The sequence below is a fragment of the Rhododendron vialii genome, chromosome 5a (assembly GCF_030253575.1).
Source record: "Rhododendron vialii isolate Sample 1 chromosome 5a, ASM3025357v1".
Classification (NCBI taxonomy): Eukaryota; Viridiplantae; Streptophyta; class Magnoliopsida; order Ericales; family Ericaceae; genus Rhododendron; species Rhododendron vialii.
Genome location: NC_080561.1, coordinates 6,882,809 through 6,899,165, shown reverse-complemented (window position 1 = coordinate 6,899,165; position 16,357 = coordinate 6,882,809). Strand labels below are relative to the sequence as shown.

The following is a 16,357-nucleotide window of genomic DNA, read 5'->3' as shown; positions in this document are numbered from 1 at the left end:
TAATGCCTCTACTTTTGTTCATCCAGGGGATGAGGATCGAAGATCTTACACCCATAAGATAAGGGCTGTCCTAAATTAAAGAAAGAGAGGGAAGCCAGCCCTGCGTCTCTTTCGGAGTAGGTCAATTCACCTATATCGCTATCTCAAGGATGAAAATACAACCCATTCCGCCTAGATTGAAAAAAGAGAGCCGAAGAGAGAAGTTCTCTGCCAGTTAGGATTAAGAAACAAAAAATTTGGGGCAAACATAGATCCAAATATTTTGTCAAAAGAAGAAAATTTGGCTCATCACATACTCGAACATACACGTAAAACAAAAGAAATACTATGTCATTGCACAGTTTTGATTCCAAATTCAGTACATTTTCTCTGAGAACTTACATCAAACACCTGTTGGGCATAAGCCATGGACAAACCAATGTGAGGAACAAAAGTCACAACAAACAACGCTTAAACCTAGAAATGAAAAGAAAAAAAATCAAGCTTCGCAAAAGTCGAGATCTATAATGGCTGAAATTGGTGAAGGCCATTATTGTATCGGAGTCATGACAGCCTTTAACTCCAACGTGGATATTCAATTTCCGGCGACCGGCACTGGTTCCACCATCAGCAACAATCGGTCCTGAAGAAGAAGATGATGATGAACTACAGATTCAGCAACCCAACTCCAGCGACCCTGAAAAGTCCCAAATTTTTTGCCATGGCATCTCTGTTTTCAATCGAGAGAGAGAGAGAGAGAGAGAGAGGGAGAGAGAACAGTTGCCGGAAATTGAGAGTACTCAGTCGGAATCCATTTGTCGCTGGAGGCCAGAAGGTTAGCGTAGATGCTCGTCGATGGTTGGAGTTTCTGTGTGGAGGAGCGTGAATAACGTAGATAGAGAGAGAGAGAGAGAGAGTAGAACACGCGTGAGGCGTGAGAGAGAAGGGGCAAGATAGAGAGAGTGTATCCTTTTTACGTTTAATCCCAACCATCCAAATCAATGGCTGGGATTTAGTGTCAAATATATTGGAGTAGCAAAGTTACTGTCTCTAAATCCCTCCCCTATGTATATTCGCCATGGGATTTGTTTTTATTTTTATTTTTATAAGTCAATCAATTCATTTCACGATACCCAATGGTAAAATCCGAAGGTTACAACGATTTCATCAAAAAAAATACAGGAATGAACCAAAATTACTAAAACCTAGACACAAAACACATCCACTAGGAGGCTCCTAAGCACATACTGCCGAAGGCAGACCATACATAAATGTAGGGCAATGAACCGGTCTTCGATTTTAGTAGTAGAGTTCAAAGGGACACCCAGCTCAAACCATAGCTGTAAGCACGGATGAAATCAACACCAAACTAGAACAAAACAAACAAAACAGACTGAAAATTATTTGCCCACCAACCACGCCCACCGGATCTGGAAAATCAGATCGGTACAGGCACCGGACCGGGAAGACCGGCCGGGAGAAACCAAGCTAAAAACAGCTTGTACTGGAACCTCCGGCCACGGATCTATCGCCAGCGAAACGCCACTCCGTACATTGGAGACTTATTGCCAGAGGGAGCCGAGCCACCCTACTTCATCTTTCCGTTAGAGCTATCCCAAAACACCAAACCAGAGTTTGTTCAATGGCTTCTGCTTAGAGATGTTCCTTATCTCATTTTCGATTCGAGTTTATGGTTGAATTCGAAGGTGTTACATTTGACCGTGTGCATACTCAAGCGAGGTTGATTTATCTTATTCTTTTCTTGCGGTTGCAATATAATTCTAAACAGTGTTCGACATCTCTTCATAAACTCGAATCACAAAAATCTTCGTCGAAAGTTAAAAGATACAACCAGATAAGCTAAGAGGTACATCTTTTTGGATTATTCATTGCTCAGTGGACTGTATTAAACAGAACTCCGTTCATAAAAAAGGGATGTACGTACGAACATCTTTGAGCTAGATCAGTTATGTGACCGTAATCTCTATTATAAAACAGAAGAATGTGGGGACAAGTTGTTGGAACGGTTTAGATTCATTTGATCCAAAGGCTATAGTGCATCCTCCTACTTCTTGGTTAAGTGCTCATGATTTTCACCTAAATCACACAACTGTCATCCCCTTTTAACTGAAATGCGTAATGCCGTAAGCACGGATTAACACTAGTGTCCCGAATCTTCCAAACCCAATGGATCTCACTTTGCAGTCAGAAGGGGTCATTTATGTCATTCCAAGAAAAAGGATAGGCCCCTTACGTGTCGTTCAGCCGTGCAGCCATATCCGTTTTATCCAGTGCCACAATCGAGAGGTCCAAACACTTCCAGGGCCAAAATTCCAATCCTCCAACCTGACTCACCATAATAACCTGCATCCCCCATAGGCCCCACAGAATCAACGGCCTATAATAACCGTTCCAATCTTTTTCGTTGAAACAAATCAAGTGGCAAACCTAATTTAGGATTGGTTTGCCATACTTTTTCAGTCTTTTTAGCTGTTTTCTCATAATTTTTCCATCATATATTTTTCGTCTTAACGAGAGAAATCAAAAAAGTATAAAAATATACATAAAAGTTAGTATAAGACGACGAAAAGACTCAAGAAAATTATCTTACAGTATATGAATTTTTTTCAATTTTTGTTTGCCTTCATATGCTTTTTCGATTCCTTTCATCGAGACGGAAAAAATGATGTAAAAATTTGACCTGACTCTTAGGTTCTGTTTGTTTGAGTGTAAAATATTTTTCGGTTAAATGTTTTACCTATTTTCCAGTGTTTGGTTGTGTAAAAAATGAAAAAAATATTTTACATGTAAAACTTTTCCCTTAATTGGATGAAAATGACTTACCTTTAAATCTTCCACAAGTTATTTTCAAGGTAAGTCAATTTCCGAAATGAATCCGCTGAGTTTTATTGCAATTCTCACTGCTCAGTTTCCTCGATCGTCAGTCCTAACCCTCATTCAGTTTTAATATTCTCAGATATCTCCACCGTTTAATCCTCATTTTCTCTCTCTACACAATTCTGTTAATTTCTAAAAATATTTTCAAGTGCCAATCAAATACCGAAAATAAAAGTTTGAAGTTTGTTTTCTGAAAAAATATTTTACATGTAAAATATTTTACATTGAAACAAACGGAGCCAATAAAATTACGAGAAAACCAAAAAAAAAATCGTGTCAAAAAAATCCGCTAAAAGTTGGCTGAACTCACCCTTAATACCGTAGTCCGCGTCACACCATAACAGGCATTTACTGAAGAGAAACAGAGCAACTGAAATTCAAACCTCTCTGTTTCTTTTGGTACTACTCCACTTCGTAGCTGGAGAGAGAGAGAGAGAGAGAGAGAGAGAGAGATGGCGAAGCCAGTGTCGATCGAGGTGTATAACCCAAATGGGAAATACAGAGTTATCAGCACAAAATCCATGCCTGGTACCAGGTGGATCAATCTCTTAATCGAACAAGATTGTCGCGTCGAAGTAAATCTTCTTCCATTTCAATTACTCTGTTTCCTTTTCTTTGCATTTTTAACGTAATGAATCCGGCCGTGGGTACCGATACGCATAGGGTCCAGACAGATAATTCGACACGTTGATTTTGTTCAAAATAATTTTTTTTAATATGCTTTGTAAGACTTCAATTCATTCGGATATCGACAATTCATTTAATTATTTATTTAGAATTCGCTATCCAGAATTTTGAAGAAGACCACTAGTTGAAGTTATTGATTAAACTCTTATCGATATCGGAATCGAATTATTACAAAGCACATTAAAACAAAATGCACGTCCATCGTTCAAAAAAACAAAGTGAACGTCTCGAATTATTTATTTCATTATTTGTGTGAGACTCGAGATGGCCCCGCACAAGGGGTTAGTACCTAATGGTTATGACCAACCGATCAGTACCCATAGCATTTTGGTTAAGTATTTTTGATTTAATTTTGTTCATTTTGATGTTCAGATATGCACACAGAAGAAAACCATATTGTCTGTCGAAGATATCATTGCTCTGATCGGCAATAAGTGCGATGGAGTGATCGGACAAGTATTTATATTTCGATTCTTGAGATGGGTTTTCTTTGTGTTTATTGGGTTGGTTTAGTATATTTAAACTTTTTGTTGGGTTTTCCAGTTGACTGAGGATTGGGGTGAAACACTGTTCTCTGCATTGAGCAGAGCAGGAGGCAAGGCTTTCAGTAACATGGCTGTTGGGTACAACAATGTCGATGTCAACGCGGCCACTAAGTACGGTGTCGCTGTTGGCAACACACCTGTATGTTTGTTTCTCTTTGATGTCTGTTTGTGTTTTGGTCATGAATGCAGACGACATGCTTGATGAAATGTTCGTGAGACGAAACTATGCTACATAGAGTAGTTAGCCATTGTGTTGTACCATTCTAACTCCACAAGTGCATACCCTTTTGTCATTTTGTCATAGGAATCCAAACTTAAATTGCATTCAGCATCCCTTCCACTTGAGTCACCACAAACACAAATGCTTTAGAATGCACACGAGATTATGCATAAATATGGCAATGTACTTGCATAAAATTTGAATCGGTCCAAAGAAGTAATATATTGACATCGATGCATTGATTGTGTGGTTAGGGAGTTCTCACGGAGACTACAGCAGAGTTAGCTGCTTCGCTTTCTTTAGCAGCAGCTAGAAGAATTGTTGAAGCTGATGAGTTCATGAGGGCAGGCTTATATGATGGGTGGCTTCCACATTTGTATGACAACTTGAATTTCCAATGCCTTAGCTTTATTACTTTTGCTTGACTTATGATAGTTATGTTAATGTGGATTTCACCGTGCTCTTCATGAGTATGATTATGCACTTCGTCTTCTATTACTAAATAGATTTGTGGGGAACTTGCTAAAAGGACAGACTGTTGGTGTCATTGGAGCTGGTCGAATTGGATCTGCTTATGCTAGAATGATGGTAATTTCATACTGCCAACTATCCAATCTGGTGTATTGACCAGTTTTTACTTGCCCACCTGTGGTTTGCGGCTGTTCGAAAATCTGGTTCTGCTTAAGTAGTTTTGTTTACAAACTTATTTAAGTTAGTAATTAAACAAACTGAGAGGTGCATAAACATAGTTCACAACAACTCGAAATGTATTTGAGCTGTTGCAAAGGAGATCTAGGGCACAGAAAGACTTGTCCCATGTCTATTTTGCTATCCCAAATTGTAAAACTATGCTTATAAAGTAGGCATGCACATTAATACTTTTACATAATTTCACTTTCTACCATGATAAACATTTCAAGAGGTAGTCAGGAAAGGTAGTGCCAAAGTAGAAGGCTCAGATTTTAGATGTGTTTTGTCATGACTCGTGAGATGACCTGGAAGCCATTCGCTTGGTTCAATGTATTTCAGTATGTGCATTTGTTGTGCTACGAACTTCTGTTGTGCTATTGTAACAGGTCGAAGGATTCAAAATGAACTTAATTTACTACGATCTGTATCAATCCACACGCCTCGAAAAGTTTATCACAGGCATGTCTGGATGACCTCTTGAAGTTAACCACTTGTAAGTCTATGTTGATACTGATTCATTGCCCTTTTGCAGCTTACGGTCAGTTCCTAAAAGCCAATGGTGAACAACCTGTTACTTGGAAAAGAGCCTCGAGCATGGAAGAGGTTCTCCGAGAGGCCGATGTGGTAAGAATCTTGCCTTGAATTTATTGTGCATTTTTAGGAAAACTTCTTTTGTTTCTTTTTGAATTAATGGCTATTGATGCTTCATTCTAGATAAGTCTTCATCCAATCTTGGACAAAACAACTTATCATCTAGTAAATAAAGAAAGCCTCTCAAAGATGAAAAAGGTAAACCTTGATTGAATTTTTTCTAGTTATTGATGATTTGAGAAGATAGTACGAGTACGTGATTTACATCCCAGTAAAAGGATGGAATTTTCATCCGTAGGAAGCAATTCTTATAAACTGCAGTCGCGGGCCTGTGGTTGATGAAGTAGCTCTTGTGGAGCATTTGAAAGAGAATCCTATGTTTCGAGTTGGTCTCGACGTCTTCGAGGTAAAGGAACCTTGTTATTTGGTTTGAGTGTATCTTATTTTTATAAAGCTTCAAGTTAGCAAATTCTCATCCATTGCTATTCTGAACTAGGATGAACCATACATGAAACCTGGACTTGCAGACATGAAAAATGCCATCGTGGTACCTCACATTGCTTCTGCTTCCAAGGTAATACTGATCAGTTTATCGCTAGATTAGGCTCAAACATTGGTAAAAATATTTTCCTGCAAATGATACCCAATAGATTTGTCCATTTACGAAACCAAGCTAATCCTTGTGTTGCTATTTGGTCATCAATGTATATAAGATAGCTGATGCGGGACAATATAGATGGATGATATCGGCCCCACATGAATTTGTGGTCGAGAAAGGACACTGTTTTTCATGTTGGGACACCATTGGCGGTGCCCTAGGAGCACCCAATAGTTTTTCCCTTTAATAGGCTCTTCCCAATGATAACGGGCGACTGAAGATTAGATAACCTAACTAAACTATGTAATGGTTAAGCACTAAAATAACGTCTAAAGCTATTTGAGAATATCCTTGTATAAATAACACCACCATAGATAAATAACCTCGATAGATAAATAACCTCCACATGATTTTATGCAGTGGACTCGTGAAGGAATGGCAACGCTGGCTGCTTTGAATGTCTTGGTATGAAATCTACAGCTGAGAAACTTATTCGTTGGAAAGTGAAGCCTCTGTTTAAGCTTGGTTTTGTCTAATTTTACCCTTCTGCTTTAACTTGTGTTCAAATGATATTGCAAATTCTAAGGGACTAGTGACCGTCTTTACTGTGACAACTACAGGGAAAAATCAAAGGATACCCAGTTTGGTCCGATTCAAATCGCGTAGAACCATTCTTAAATGAGAATGCTCCTCCTCCAGCTGCAAGCCCAAGCATTGTCAACGCAAAAGCCTTAGGTAATACTATCACTCTATAACTCTTCCAGTTTTGTCAATAGACGTATGAGTTCACTTGCACCTAAAGTTCCATTCGCAGTACAGGTTTACCAGTGTCAAAACTGTAAGCAGGGATGTGCAATGGCTAGTTGACCTTTCGTGATATATGGCTATCTTCTGGAAAGGATGGTGATGTATAGACTCGACATAGACTCTGTCGAGTCTTCATTTCTGGAAACAGAAAAATAGTCTTATGTATTCAAGGAATGTTGTGACTTTGTTGTATATTTGCTGCACCTTCTCAGTTCTTATTCAAAACTGCTTTTTGATCATGTCAAAGTAAAGCTATAAAATGGATGTTTTATTGTGTACTAAAAGTAGGTAAGAAATTTGCTCGACTTTCAATTTACATATTCTTGTGAAGAAAAAAGTACTACAGTAGTAGATAAAATAATTTAGGAAAATGCTAAAATGCAGCCCATCGAGTTGTTTTAATGTTGAAAAAGTGCGTTAAAATTTGTGAAAAATGCGTAGATGTGTGTGAAAGTATATTGAAAAGTATAAAAAAATGTAGCGGAGTGTGTAATTTTTTTCATTTTCTTTAACTTAGTGGCTCTCAATAGAAGGATCCAAATGTTTAATATTCTTATCATATACGACGGATCAACGAAGTGCAATATTTTGTAGAAGGCATTGCGAGGGAATTTTAAGCTTTGGCATTCACATTCTTCTACCACTAAACTCCCAAACACCCCTAGTATTTTCTTTATTATCTTTCAATCGTCAATATTTATTCTATTTTCCTTTTCCCGCCTTTAATCCTACCCTAGCTAAACGTGTACAACATATATGAGCCTATAAATACAACACGTACCCTTCACCCATAGTATCCTGGTATCTCATGGTATTCCACATCCTTACTCACCTTATCTGGTTTGGCGAATCAATTAACAAGTCCATAGGGTTACTTAAATTCCAACCGTGCAAGTCTCCGTATAGTTTGACCAACTGCCATCCATTTTTTCCAAGAAAATAGTTGTAGTGCTCGCTAGGTTTGAAAAGGGACATATTCGCCTCGCAGGGAGTATCCAAATCACCCGAGAGAAGTCGACAATGTTCTTATTCCTCCTCTGCGAAGGTGGTGGCAGAAGATGAGTCATAACGAAATTGCCTTAGTAATTGGAGTTACCATCTTGGAGATAGTAAAGTTGGTGTTAGCAACGGCAAGCCATATTGTAGAGAGAAGGCCTGACCAAACCAAGCATATCATATATTCAATTGGTTAGTTCCTCATTGAAGTTGTTATCTTTGGGATCCTCATCGGCAAATTCACATTCCTACGCTAGATCCCAAAGGCCAATATGCAATGTACGAAAGAGAGAGAATATTTGCACTAAATGTCTAAATGATTTCATATAGGACATTCGTCACCCGATTTTCCTTCTCTCTTTCGTACAAAACATATTGGCCTTTGGAATCTAGCGTAGAAACGTGAATTTACTAATGAGGGTCTTAAAGAGAACGACTTTAATGAGAAACTGACCGGTTGAATATATGATATGCTTGGTTTCATCGCTGCTTCTCTCTACGGCATGCTCGCCCTTGCCACCCCTTCTTCACTATCATCAAGATGGTAACTCCAATTGCAGACGCGATCTCCTTACCAGTCATCTCTTGCCACCTCCTCCACGGAGGAAGAACGAGAACATTGTCCATTTGTCTCGGGTGTATTGGATACTCCTTGAGATGAGAATATGTACCTTCTCAAACCTACCGAGCACTACTACTACTTTCTAAGGAAAAAAATGGATGGCCAGTGTTGGTCATAGTATGCGGAGACCTAGACGGTAGGAATTTAATCAACCCTATGGACTTGTTAATTGATTCGCCAAAAAACAGACAAGGCAAGCAAGGCTATGGAACACCACGAGATATAGAACCTCCTCCAGGATACCATGGGAGAAGGGTAGGTGATGCATTTATAGGCTCATATATCTTGTGCACGTCTAGGGTGGGAATATTACAGGCAGGATAAGAAAAAAAAATATGGACCATTGGATGATAACTGGTCATATAAGCAGCAAAGGCTATTGTTTTTTGCCCCTCTTAGGGGTGTTTGGGAGCGACTTATTTTTTTAAACTTTTTATGATATCACTAGTGTTTCGGGGGACGTGTGTTGCATATAACTGTGTGTGGTCATTGCTTTTTATTTATTTTTATTATGTTTCAGTTATTGTAGTGATGGTTATTTTCGTATGTACGGTAACATAATAATCAAAATGAATGAACACTGAAAGCAAATATTGTTAGAAGAAGGTTTACCCCTGTTCCTAAACATGAAGAACCAGGTGGGTCCAAGATGATTTGAAGAAAAAAATGTTAAAGTCCAAGATGAAAGCATGAAGAACCAAGGCTTTGTTTCCGAATCATGTTTGTTTGCGGGCTTTAAAGCCCCTGCACACGGTCTCTAATACATTTTCTCTATCTATCTCTCTCCACTCAAACCTCCTTCAAAACCCAAAACAAACTTCCTAATTGGACTTTCATTTATGTTCCTAAACCAACTCAAGACTTGGGCATTTTAACTTGCACTTCTACTGGTACATGAAGATAAATCAATAGAACAAAATCAAAACTGAGGCCAATCCACTAGCAATGTTTACGAAAACACAGAAGGCATAGCTCGTGTACAAGGAATCAATAATTTCCTAGTAACTAGTAGGCATACCTCGCTTTCCAAAGATGCAAAATTTGCTTCAGGAAACTGACATTTGAAACATCCCATGTCGACGGTGTTGATGAAAATCCCCAACGCTTCCTTTTTCGTTACTCCATTTCGTTCTATGCACTTCACAGAACAAGTATAAGTAAGATGAACATTTGACTTCAAGAATATAAGAGCCAAAACTACCACCAGTATTTATACCAAAGGGACTTTAATTTGTTTATGCATATGAAATTGCAAAATATTGCCGCGTATGTTGTCTCCCATTTCAGCAAAAAGACACATTTAAGTAACATTTAGTTCATGTACAAAACACGGAAATGGGAAGGATTCTTCCACCGATCCAAATTTCATCTCCAAATAGACTTGGAGGCTGGAGCAATCTCCAACAAACTACGCAACAGTATTACTCAAGCAAATCAAGATAATCATCAATAAGTCAAAGCTCGAGAATGATCATATATTCATATAGCAAGTTCTAAAAGATCATGCATATGCCGTTCAACAAAAATAAAAGGTCATGCATTGCCACAACTAAACTAACCATGTCAACCGTGAATGCGAAGCAAGCAAGCAACTGAAATAAAGTAAAGGCAGAGAAAACCCCAATGCAAAACAAAATGGAGCAATATACCTCCCAGCAGATACATATCCATCAGCATAATCAGTAGGGAACGGGAGATCTTCGCATCACCCTCAATAATTTTGCACTCCTTCAATGGCTCCTCTGCCAACATATATCAACCTCTACAGATTCCGATCACCTCAATCAGCCGGCTCAAGCGCCTCATCTCTCATTACCTCAGTCCAATGCCATGCTGCTTTTCTGTTCCATCCTGCCATGCACCGCCTATAGATTCAGTTCCAGGTATCTAAGGATTATGATGTGATCGTAAACCATGGACAGAAACCCACTGCATTTGAACTCATGGCAGGAGTACCTCTCTCTTTGTAAAGTCATCTCATAGAAACCCTAACAAAAATAGGAGTGAACCAATAAAAAAACTGAGAAAACAATGGAAAATTCTCCATTATCGAATTAAAAGCAGTAAAAAAACCACGGTCGGCCGCTGATTAATGCTGTGATTCTTGCGGATGGACAATTTTGAGGACCTTCCATGAAATAGGCCTATTGATTCCACGACATCCACCGCTGGTGCCAAGGCTCCACTAATTGGTCAGGATTCTTCAAACAATATACGTTCTTTGAGTTCAAAGAGAAATTTTGAAGCAGTACAAGAAAGTGCAAGCCTAGTTATTTCATTTCCCAGCGAGCGTTCTTCAGCAACCGGGCGAATCATACAAGGGGAAACATTCGCATGCCTCAGCACTTAAAATACCAATTTGATCCAGAACTGATGTAGCAAAACTTAACCAAAGTCACACTAATCCGTACAGAAACGTCCCAGATTGGGCATACGTAGAAAGGTGTTAAAATCTTTAGTAAATTGGGCATATACAATTCAACTCAACAACAAGCTGCGTTTTATTTAATAATCAACAAATAAGATTCGAAGCGGATTACATCAAAACCCCAATATGCGGATCGTATGAATGTACTTATAGATCCATATGTACGTGTGTTTGTGGGTATTATAGAGATTCAAATTGGTTTACAGAAAGATGGAAACAAAGGGCAGAGTGAGAGAGAGAGTAGCAATGTTTCTTCCATCGAAGCAGCTAGAGAACACCATATACGTGAAATCTATCGCTAAGATCAGATGATTCTGAAACTGGATTAGCGAAATGATCAACAAATAAGAAAATGTTTCTTCCGTATGAAGTTTGCAAATACAAGTAGAAATGTTTTAATCAGTTCGCACGACTCCCTCCAGAAAACATCGAGAATCAAGGGCAGACCTCATAGCCGGTTATCAATGGCTCATTTATATCGTTGGAGACAATCATCCGTTGTATGAAATCCAGATGAAAACATGTTTCACAGGAATGAGTCACCTAAAATCGAAGCATACCAAAACATTGTTTGAACCAAGAAACGGGACTAAAAATCCTGATGTGAAAGGAACAGACTGGCTTCTTAAACCAAGAAGACTGGGAGGAAAAAGACATTTAACTCTCTTTGCTACAGAAAAACTTTCAAGCTCAAACACAGTGGCCGTAATGGAGGCCACTTCCATGAGGCATCCTGAACAGAGAGCAATGCATGTGTAAGAAACTGCATCAACTTTATTCCATTTCCACATGATGTAAGCTTCAATGTCCGAAGGTAATGGCTTTGGGCCTTTAATGCTTGCATCAACGCCGTTCGTATAATTACTACTGGGAACAAAATGCACAATGATATCTCGGACATAAGGCAAAACAGAAATATAGCTTACTGTTAACTGGAACACTTGTTTAATTGTACTCTTCGCATCCAAAAGGACAACATATGTGTATCAAAATATGAATAAGAGGAAGGAATTTAATGATAGACAATTAGACATACTTACATCCATTTCGTCTAGTATAACATCTTCATGACCTCCACTTGCCGCCCGTGTCGATGACGATGGATATTGCAAAAGGAACGTATTTTACATCAACTAAATATTGCAAAAGTTCTAATATTTAAGGCTCTTGTGATTCTACCAACTGGATGTCGATGGTTCCATACTTCCTTTATAACATGTTTATTTCATTAAATCAGGTGGCAACTTTCAAGAACAGAAGAGCGCTAGACTCAACGCTCTCGGATGCTCGGGCTGCGTTGAAAGTGCTCAGCCGAAGAATTGGTTTCATGTTTTGCCTCATAATTCTGGTGAACTGGATGCTGATATTCCAGAATACTGCGACAATGAACATTTTTACGTTCATAATAACCGTCGTTGGCATTTTTGGGGTGGTTGTCGTTGATCCACCACAAAAATGCTGACGACAGTAATAATGAACATAAAAAGGTTCTTCGTCGCAATATTCTGGAATATCATAATCCAATTCACAAGGCGTTGAGCCCTTTCAACGCAGCCCGAGCATCGAATAGCACTCTTCTATTCTTGAAAGTTGCCACCTAATTTAACGAAGTAAACATGTTATAATGGACTAATGGAGCCATCGACATCCAGTGAGTAGAATCACAAGAGCCTCAAATATTAGAACTTTTGTAATATTTAGTTGATGCAAAATATGTTTCTTTTCGTAAGAGAGTTCTAGAATCATTCAAATTAATCATATACCGTAACAAATTTGATGTGCCTGCTCCACTAACAACATACTTTCGCCCACACTTTTTACACTTGGCCGTTTTTTTCCCATCATCACTAGTAGGCAAAGTATCAAATTCATACCACGCAATAGGAGTGGGCCTCTTAGTATGTTTTACAGTATACAAGGAGCCTTGCTTGATGTTCTGATCAAACTGGTCTTCCATTTTAAGTAATACACAAATTTAAACTTGAGAAGAAAGCTCAAATTGCAGCAACACTCCATACCCAAAAATCACCAAGAAAAAAAAAATCTATATCAAATTGTTTGTTACATGAAGAAATCCACTTGAAATCATTGACTAGTGTGGATATGACATGAAATCAAGGACAAATAATCTGCAACCAAGGCATGCAATTGGAGAATATATACCAAGCGAAATTAGCAACAGAAATTATGGTGTTGGTTAGGTCAAATGAAATTCTTGGTTTTACACCAAATGGCGCACCCATTTATCCTTTGTTCAATTTAAATCCCTCGTTAGGCCAGAATCTTGAAGAATGATGACTTTGGGAAGAAACACATGCGAATCACACACATAACCGCTGTTAAAGGATTTCATCAAACATGTATTAGGCACCAGAAAACTTGTACCGGTACACATATGACATAACCTATCTTCTTCTCTTTTCTTTTTTTTTAAAGAGGAATCAATTCCATTCAATAAAAGTCCGAAGGCAGTACAGATTCTAGACAAAATACAGGGGAGAACCACAATTACCAAAACCTAGAAACATGGCACATACTTTCAAAGCCGGCTGCCGAAATGTTAATACGTAAGAAAAGGTAATAGAGAATCCTAATAGAATACCCAGCTCAAACCCGAGAATAAGTACACATGATCAATCTCAAATACTCAAATTATCAATTTGGTAGATTCTAATGTTGGGTATAGCATGTTCACATACACAGATGAAAAAGTACCTGAAGTGGACTGTTTGTGTTGTTCTCCTGAACTGTTGGGCAAATGAAATAATTAATGAAGGTTAACCCTCAATTATATATAACGAAAAAGGAAAACAGCAATAGCTTTTTTAGAATCTGTGAACCGATTGAAGCCTTAAAGGCAGAGGAAAGGTATGGTTAGGTGTGGATTATTCAAAGAGAACACTGAGTGAAATCAAAGGTTTGCGCGGTGGTATATATATATAGGAGTTAGTATGATGTATAAATAGTTTGTTAGGGTGAGATTCTAATATTGTGAGGAAAATTAAGGACGCCAAGTCTCACAAGATTACCACTAATCCCATGTATAAATAATTTGTTAGGGTGAGATTCTAATATTGTGGACAAAATTAAGGAGACCAAGTCTCACAAGATTACCACTAATCCTACGGTGTAAAGCAATACTTGGGTATAGAGGAAAAAAAAACCTGCTACTAGCCCCTATTACTAGCAGTTAAATGTTAATACTAAGAAAAAATAATAATACTAATAAATGTGATGTTGAGCTACTTGGAATGCCATCATACCCCATTACCCTACAGTACTGTACTAGCACAAACTCGATCATATATGGTTCCCAAAAACATGGAATTTTTTTAAAATATATTCAGACTGCTAAATGTTTAGTTGATCGAAAGATTAAGGGAAAAAATAATTAATTATATATTTAGTTATTTGTTTCATTGCAATATGTTGGTGACAGCAAATGTATTGATTTTGTTGCATCTTGATTCAAAGACATAAATTCATCTTCGCCTTTCATCAGGAAGGTTGAAAGCCAACGAAAATATACATGTGTCTGTGTTTTCGCATTGGAGTTAATTTTTTTATTTAACATAATTTTCTATAGTACATAACACAAGGGTGTAAGTTCATCCATACTTAACAAAAGACAAGTTATTGCAATAGATGATTACTTTAATCCAATGATTTAGGCTCAGTCTCCTTTCAGTAAAGTGATCACACTTTTTGCACATATTACACAATTGTCACATGGGTTTATTTACTCATAATAACTGTAAATTAATGTCTCTGTGATTTTTTTTTGAATTTAAAAAAAAAAATATTACCAAAACTTTCCAAATTTTGTGATATTTGAAGACAACCAACACTTAAGATTTATCCCTCATTCTGTATAAATCTCCCCCCTTCATTCTATAAAATGGTGTTTTGGTAAATACTTTGCTTTTTATCCCGCCTTTATGAAACGAAATCTGCCATAATTACATTCCATATTCTAATCCCATGACTTGCGAGAATTCCAAACTGAAAAGGAAACATAAATCATTAACATGGCAAAATCATCCCATAATTATTATCCTTACGGCAGCATTTTTCCAAAGAAAACCGTAGGAGTACTCCCCATTACCATTTAAAGTAGTTTCTACAGCAATTCTTTGTAAAATTTGGTAATTAAGATTCCATGATTTTCCTTCCCCGTGATTTTGTGGGTTCAGATTTTAAAAGAATAACCTTCTTTTTTTTTAAGTTTCTCATTTGGTAATCACGGAATTGGTTACCCCCTTTTATAAAAGTGACTATTTTTTAATAGGATTGGTTACCACATCCCATGATTTTCGATTTATTTGGCAATTTGGTTTCAAAAGGAAACAAATAATTGGAAGAGCTTATGAAGAAAAAACTCTTTACTAACAAATCTCTACTTTATTTGAAACATATGTTTGATCTACAAAAATCAAAAGGTCTCTTTTATGCATTAAGTCATTTAGACTTTCTATGTTTTTTTCTTTGTTATTGAAATCTATATCGTCTTTTTTCTACATTAGTCTTTATTTTCACAGAGTTACTAATAATTTTCTTTTTATTTGCTATTTGCAGATTCATAGGAGTGACGACATAAAATGGAAGCTTTGGAGGCATCATAATTTCAAGTGAATTTTCCTGCAAAACTGAAACTTCAAATTGCTGTCAAAGTAATTTCAAGGGATTTTTTTTTGGCAAAATTGAAACTTTATATGAAGAACTAGCGTTGTAAGTATTAACAATATTCCTATTCTTATATGATTTTTTTTTATTTCTACTTCCGTTTGATCTTATTTAGAAATGATTATCCAAACTTCTTATTTTGATTTCTGCCTTTGAAATTTGCAAATGGTTTCTTTGAAAATCTGGACATATGTTTTGTTAACTAATTTAATTTGATAGGCTTCCGAGAAAATGTGTTCATTAATTTTTTGTTTACTAATCTTTGAAAATCCGATAGGCTTCCTAAGGACAACGGATAGCAACAGATAAAAAAATTTCTACCATCTTTTTTTTTTCAGCCATTGTTTTCCATTTCAAAGATTTCAATATGCCTCTTAGCATTCATTTCTCCCTTTAAACATTGGTAAAAAGGTGTAGTTGCTTTGATTTAGTTGTTTTGTACTACTATTAGCTCTAATGATCTTCATTTTTTTATTGGGATTCTACTTCAAGTGCAATGATTGGCAATGAGATCAAGACAATAATGCCAATGTTTTCCCTAAAAGTGTGCTTCATGGCTCATGATCAGTCCTTATGCTTCTCCTCTGCTATTTACAAACACTCCGAACAATTG

General features: G+C 37.3%; 1 protein-coding gene and 1 long non-coding RNA gene across 2 annotated transcripts; one reads left to right on the top strand and one right to left on the bottom strand.

Annotated features, from left to right (window-relative positions):
- Nucleotides 1-3,250: 3,250 nt before the first annotated feature.
- LOC131326686 (glycerate dehydrogenase) lies at nt 3,251-7,299 on the top strand. Its single transcript, XM_058359545.1, has 13 exons — nt 3,251-3,452; nt 3,937-4,020; nt 4,108-4,248; nt 4,584-4,705; nt 4,836-4,917; nt 5,406-5,478; nt 5,552-5,643; nt 5,734-5,808; nt 5,909-6,016; nt 6,107-6,184; nt 6,629-6,673; nt 6,829-6,943; nt 7,028-7,299. The coding sequence occupies exons 1-13, from the start codon at nt 3,330-3,332 to the stop codon at nt 7,048-7,050; spliced, it is 1,161 nt and encodes a 386-aa protein (XP_058215528.1). The 5' UTR covers nt 3,251-3,329; the 3' UTR covers nt 7,051-7,299.
- A 2,016-nt stretch (nt 7,300-9,315) lies between these two features.
- Nucleotides 9,316-13,173, bottom strand: LOC131326481 (uncharacterized). Its single transcript, XR_009200006.1, has 2 exons — nt 10,283-13,173; nt 9,316-9,771 (listed from the first exon to the last, which is right to left on the bottom strand). It is a non-coding gene; the product is annotated as an uncharacterized LOC131326481 (long non-coding RNA).
- Between the last annotated feature and the right edge of the window lie 3,184 nt (nt 13,174-16,357).